General features: G+C 37.4%; 2 protein-coding genes across 2 annotated transcripts; one reads left to right on the forward strand and one right to left on the reverse strand.

The window, feature by feature from the left end:
- The first annotated feature begins 532 nt into the window (after window positions 1-532).
- On the forward strand, window positions 533-6,077 carry LOC120214182. The gene is made up of 2 exons (XM_039212145.1): window positions 533-1,053; window positions 6,067-6,077. Exon 1 carries the CDS (start codon window positions 611-613, stop codon window positions 1,022-1,024), a length of 414 nt encoding a protein of 137 aa, XP_039068076.1. The 5' UTR covers window positions 533-610; the 3' UTR covers window positions 1,025-1,053; window positions 6,067-6,077.
- Window positions 2,093-5,260, reverse strand: LOC120214181 (interactor of constitutive active ROPs 2, chloroplastic-like). The gene is given in 4 exon segments (XM_039212144.1): window positions 2,093-3,556; window positions 3,558-3,925; window positions 4,101-4,284; window positions 4,762-5,260. Coding segments are annotated over 4 exon segments (1,863 nt in total). The 5' UTR covers window positions 4,782-5,260; the 3' UTR covers window positions 2,093-2,265.
- Window positions 6,078-6,338: the final 261 nt, after the last annotated feature.

Below are 6,338 nucleotides of genomic sequence, written 5' to 3' on the forward strand. Positions count from 1 at the left end.
ATAATAACATATAAATATTAATATCATTAATAATTTAATTTAAAATTTTAATATATTATTTTTTCGGGATGAGCTCAAGTCTATTCGTTTGAGTGTTGACCGAACTTTGACCGAGTCAATCTAGAGTAGTTCTTAATATGTCTCATCTCATTTATAACCATACTAATATCCATAATGATCATAGACTTCACAACACACTGAAAATCATTATAAAACACCTCATCCAAGAACGAGAATCGCTCATCCCTCTTCAACTACTTATGAAGATAGAATACCTTAACCCCTGCTGATAACCGCTTAACCTACGACTGTCCATTCAAATAAAAAACGGTGAATCCCCTATTACTTCCACAACTTAAACAGTCAAAAATAATCAAAGAAGTGTGAATAACGGTAAAAAGGCAAAGAAATCGGTTTGAGCCTATAAGATAAGAAGAGATGATTGATCATTTCGGAATTTTGTTTCAAGGTTCAACTATAAATAATGATTACAGTCCAATTTTTCTAATCAATAAACTCCTAAAGCATCTTCTTTGTAGTCTCTCTTGTATTATCTAAAGTTTTCAGCCACACTTTTGATATTAGGAAGCCAACTAAAATATCTGAAAGGATGAGTGTGGAAGTGTTGGACAGTGCCACCATTGTTAGCTTCGTCGAAGATGAAGAAGCGTTCAATGTCACAATACTGAACCGGTTCGCTCACCTGGACGCCGACCATGACGGGCTACTGTCTTACACAGAGCTGTTGAAGGAATTGCAGAGCTTGAGGGTGTTTGAGACTCACTTCGGGGTCGACGTCAAGATGGACCCCAATGAGCTGGCTCATGTTTACGAGTCGCTGTTCGTGCAGTTCGATCATGACTCGAACGGGACGGTGGATTTGGAGGAGTTCAAGTCAGAGACAAAGCGGATGATGCTTGCTATGGAGAACGGGATGGGGTTCTTGCCAGTTCAAATGGTGTTGGAAGAAGGCAGCTTCTTGAAGATTGCTGTGGAGCATGAATCCACTAAACTTGCTGCTTGAATTCTCTTCATTTCCAAAAATCCTTATTTGTTTCAATAACTGATATTTTGTTTTTGTTTTTCATTTCATTCTACGATTCCCCATGTTTTACAATAGGATTTAATATAGTATCAGACTTTGTGTAAATCACAACAATCATTTTGTTTCTTATAATAAGATTGATAGGTACTAGACTACAAAATGGAATTTTTAACGCTTACTGGATAATAATAACAATAAATAAAACCTCAAAGAAATAACCGTGCCGTAGTATGAATCTACAGCCTTAGAAACGATTTCACCTCGATAAGTATAATCCTTGTAGTAGATGTAAGTCTTCCGAGGTTAACACGGTAGCTCCGAGTAATTGTACACTAGAATATCGGAATAGACAAAGGTGAAATTATTCTTCCCACCCGAATAAAAGATATAGTGTTTGAGAAAATTTGTAAATATGAAAACCGAGAAAATCATCTCATAGGCTGAACGAAAGGGTTAAAATCGTAAAATATTAATCAGTAATAAACACTGCTTTATTTTCGAAATTTAAATAAGTAATTTCTATAATTCCTATCATATAACTGGCCACAAAATAGTCCAAGTTTGAATAAAAAAATAACTGTTGAAACAACTATTAAATCAGCAAGATAAACTGTTAAAATCAAGGCTCGTTTAATAACTGATAAAATTAGCAATTAATTTTTATCTGCACGCTAATTAAATATAATTACTGCAAATCAATTTATCAGTTTAAAAATTTATAAAAAATAATTTAAAAGAAAATTTTCTCCAAAATGTCAAAGATACAACCATAACTCATCATGTAATAGTTAAAGCAGGATGCTTACGCGAGGGAGTTATCTTGTCCAATTTCCAACAAAAAGAAAAGAAAGAAGAGAAAACTCTTTAAATACTCTTCACAAGGAATATTTGCTCTAATGTGGGATACAGTGTCTGCATTTGCATGAGCATCACCAACAGGTACTCCTGTGCAAGTTTTAGATCCGAATCTACCAGATATGTCGGGTGGAGCAGAATTTAACAAAATGAGCAAGTTTTCCCAGAGATAATATAATCCTCTTACAGAAATCAGCCTTTTAACAGGTTTCTATGGCATTGAAAGCATGATCAGAATCACTCCCAACCAGACATGTTAAGAACAAAATTAAGGTAACTTTTCGATAAACTGAAAAACATCCTAAACCATTCTACGTTTTCGACCAGAGATACATGCAACATAGAAACCTGTCATGCATTTGCTATTACTTCTGGCCTTTCTTCCACAACACACCAATCTTTTTCAACATGTTTCCGTTCTTCTTCTTGGGTGAATCCTCGTCATCCGTTTCTTCCAAGTTCGGCAAACCAGCTCCAGGGTTATAGTTTCTGTCGAGAGATTTTGTCCTGTCCGAATGTTTCCCGCTGTTCCCAGTCGAAAGCATGGCAGTAGCTGCCTCAGCTGCCTTTCTCCATTGATCTAACTGCACCTTCAGTCTCCGCAACTCGGTTTCCATTTCTGTATTTGTTTCTTGTGCTGCATTGAGCTGCTCGGTCGCCCGTGCTGCTCTTCGGCTGCTCTTATCTGCTTCCTCAGTTAAATAGCCAAGTTTCATCAGCGCCTCTCGCTCTGCAGCCCGTGCTGCTTCTAACAACGCAACGGACTCTTCACCAACATTATTGCTATCCATTTCCGTCTTCTTAATTTCCATTTTGAGCATCTCATTTTGCTGGGTTATGACCTGCAATTCCGTTTCCTTTGCTATCAAATTTGCTTTCAGTTCTGTCAAATCTGCCTCTAACTTCGTCAGCTCTATTGCAAGCTCAGATTCTCTTTGGTCCGACTGGTTCTTCTCAATCTTCAAATTCAGCCACTCGTTTTCCTCAGAAATACTCTGCTTTTCAGTCTCCTTATCCATCAAGTTACCTCTCAGTTCATCAACATCAGCTTTCATTTTCTTTACTTCTTCCTTCAGTTCCGCTTCCTTCTGGCATGATTGCGCTTTTATGTGCTCCACTTGTTCATATGCACCTCTAATTTGCAGTGTTCTCTGAATATATTCTTCATGGTACCTAACCTCAGCTGCATCTAGTGCTGATCTCAGTTGACTCACTTCAAGTTTTGCGAGATTAAGCTCCGTGTTAAGCTTCTGCTTGTCCTCATTTTCTACATTCTGCTGTAGTAGTTTACCGTCTTGGGGATCCTCGAAAGTTTTGTTGCTATTACCAATCAATTCAGCCTGGAGCTTGCTCACAAGTCCCTCCAGTGACTTAACTCTAGCTTTTGATTGCTCTAATTCAAGCGTTAATGTGTTGTGAACTTCAGTTTCTTTAGTCCCTTCAGAACGCAGCATTTCGACCATTTCATTTGCTGTTTCGAGTTGTGTTTGAGTTTTTCGAACAACTTCAAGAGCATTGGACTCAGATTCTCTGCAATTAGCGAGCTCAGACTTAAGTTTTTCAACCAAGGAGAGAGTTTCGGTTAGTTCGATCCTCAAGTTCTGAATCTCGGCATGTGCGGATTCAGCATGCTTAATTTGAACAGCCTCAGATTCATATGTTTTCCAGCAGAGCTTTAAGCTTTTGAATTTCATTCATGGCAGAAGCCAAGGCAGCAGAATCCATTGAGTGCTGTTTCTGGACTGCCTCAAGTTCAGATTGCCATGCTCGATCTCGGTCTTGAGAAATTTTACATAGTTCTTGCACGCGGTCATCCTCAGAGGCAGAAATTTCCTGCAATTGCTGTTCGGTTTCTTGGAGCTTGGCTGACATTGCAGACTGCTGCTTCTTGGCCTCCTCAGCCTCTTGCATGACTCGCCTCTTCCACGACTCGGAGGCAGTCAGTTGGTCTTTCGTTTTTTTTAAATCCTCTTGAAGTTGAGTGAGTTGCGACTCCAGTTCAGTCACTCTGGTCAGTTGCTTCTTCTAAAGCTCACAAGACAAGTGCAGACAATATGTAAATGGTAATAAATATAAGTTAACAGAAAAACATCCTGCAATATCGCAATTTACAGTGAATCGAAATATCATCATTGTCGTTGCGTCATCCTAGATTTACATAAAAACAATCTACTTAAGGTCGAAGTGACGGAAGGAATACCTCAGCTACTGGGCTTCTCAATACTTTGCGCTCGGTAACCTTTGGACTTCTATCTTTGGGTGTCCTACTTTTAGTATTTGGTGAAGACACTGTTTCCGAATCAGATCTTGGTATCTTCAGTTGACGAGCAGTCCGAGGCGTTGCAGGAGATTTTCTCTGAGGCACTTCTGCAGAGCTTGTTCTACTGTCCAAAACAACAACAACATCAATAAACCTTATAGATGATGACTCTAAAAGATGCAACCTATGACTAAAGAAAACAGTTGCATCATATAATCGGTTTCTTCCAAGAAGACGTAACTACAATCGGAACTCATCGACAGGTTAAATCATATATTGCACATCCGGTGGGGCAAAAATTGATAGACTACCAACAACTCCAAGATTTTGCAGCCAACAACTACCATGAAGTCGATGTCCCACCATTTAAATATACCCCGAACCATATAAGCAGGCAACAAGCAAAACATCTAAAATTAGGAGACAATCATTGATAGATAACATCAATTCATCAAAAACAAGACTTTTTTCTTTTCTTTTCAAGGAAAATTTAACACTGATGAAGGATTCAAGGACACCAAGTACAATAAACAGCCTAGTTTAAGGGGGGCAAAACAAATCATTAGAATGCTATAAACACATTGGCGAATGAGGATCTTACCTTGCTTTAGGCGTCTGCATGATTCGATATTCCTTTAGAGTTGAATCGAAGTGATGAAAGGGCAAAATATACGTACTCTGATTTGAAGTTCAAACCCCACAAATGGCCACCTGACCCAAACCACCTGCAAATAGTTCAAAGAAACTGCAGGCTGAGAAACAACAATGAAAGGGTGAATTTGAATACATAAATATAGAGAAAAGAACAAATGGTTCATGAAAGCAGGCTTTCAATCTCTTATCAGTATACAAAAAAGGCCTAACAGACAAACAATACAATATAATTACAATGCCTTCAAAGAAACTCCATGGGAGCTAATCCCACTATCACCAACCATAACCAAATGACAAGATTTACAAGGAAAGACAAAGGAAATCAAAATAGATAAATAATAAGGTTGCCATCAAATTAATTCATAAAAATATCATTACTGAGAACGCCATCTTTTCCAACCATTTTTTTTTTTTTGTTTTCTTCTTTTTACCTTTGTAGAGAAAAATATGATGCAAAACCATTTTATTGTAATCAGTGACCCCCTCCAAAAATAAATAAATAAACAAAATATTTTTCCCTATATTTTCATTTTGGTACAGAAAATTTGTGATCAGAACTCGTTTAACTCCAAGAAAAATCTAGAATTTTCATCTTCAAATATGCTTGTTAACTGAGAAAGTAAAGCATGAAAAAACGACTTAACAAAACAAAGCAAAACTTAGGAATATAGTGAGTCAAATGAAGAAAAACAAAGTTTCAAGGAAAGGCCTCACTTAAGTGTATATATATATAGCTAAAAACAGGGTGGGAACTGTTCAATCTTCAGCGGTCTAAGCTAAGACCAATAAAAGATGTTCAAATCAAGAGCAAGTGAAAAGTAAGCTTAAAACAGAGCTAAAAACAGTTGTTCCAAGTTAAGTCCAAAGTACTTGAGCAGCTAAAAATTTGAGAAAGAAGGGATGGGAACTTGACTATTCTTCATTTACTGGGAAAAGGGAAAGGAAGTGAGACAGAGAGAGATTTAAACATGCTTTGGCATTTCAAAGTTGAAGTCACATTTTCTTTTCCTAGAAGAAAATCAGCAGAGAAAAAAACGATTTTCTTGGAAAATAAAGCACAAAAGGAGACATTATTGCAAACATAAATGTTGCAAAAAAACCCAGAAAGAATTTGACAATTCCTCACTCACTCTTAAACACATAGGGTAGGAAAAAAACACTTTTTTTTCTTGATAAAGAAGACTGAAAGAGCGCCAACACCAAAGGAAAAACTACATTGCTGAAAAATGAACCTGAAACACACAGGCTTTAGTCTAACAGTAAAGACAAAAAGGAAAATACAGAGTTGGGCTTCACCTGAAGGTAAGTACCTAGCTAGGTTTGGTTGATCTTGGAAACAAAGAACCCTAGGAAACCAAAGCTTGGAAGAAACCAAAGAAAGGGCTGAGTTTGAAAGAAAGCTTATTTTTTGAGTTAAGGTTGAGCAGCTGCTGCCCGGTTTCCTAAGGCCAAAGCCAAGTGTTTCTCTTTCTTCTGTGATATTTTTACTATTTTTCTTTAAATGTCAGTGGAGACAGTAAGCTG

Source organism: Hibiscus syriacus, unplaced genomic scaffold (genome assembly GCF_006381635.1).
Source record: "Hibiscus syriacus cultivar Baekdansim isolate YM2019G1 unplaced genomic scaffold, ASM638163v2 tig00110053_pilon, whole genome shotgun sequence".
Lineage (NCBI taxonomy): Eukaryota > Viridiplantae > Streptophyta > Magnoliopsida > Malvales > Malvaceae > Hibiscus > Hibiscus syriacus.

Excerpts from the sequence above, each read along its gene's own strand:
- LOC120214182 (XM_039212145.1), top strand. The coding sequence starts at position 611 with ATGAGTGTGGAAGTGTTGGACAGTGCCACCATTGTTAGCTTCGTCGAA.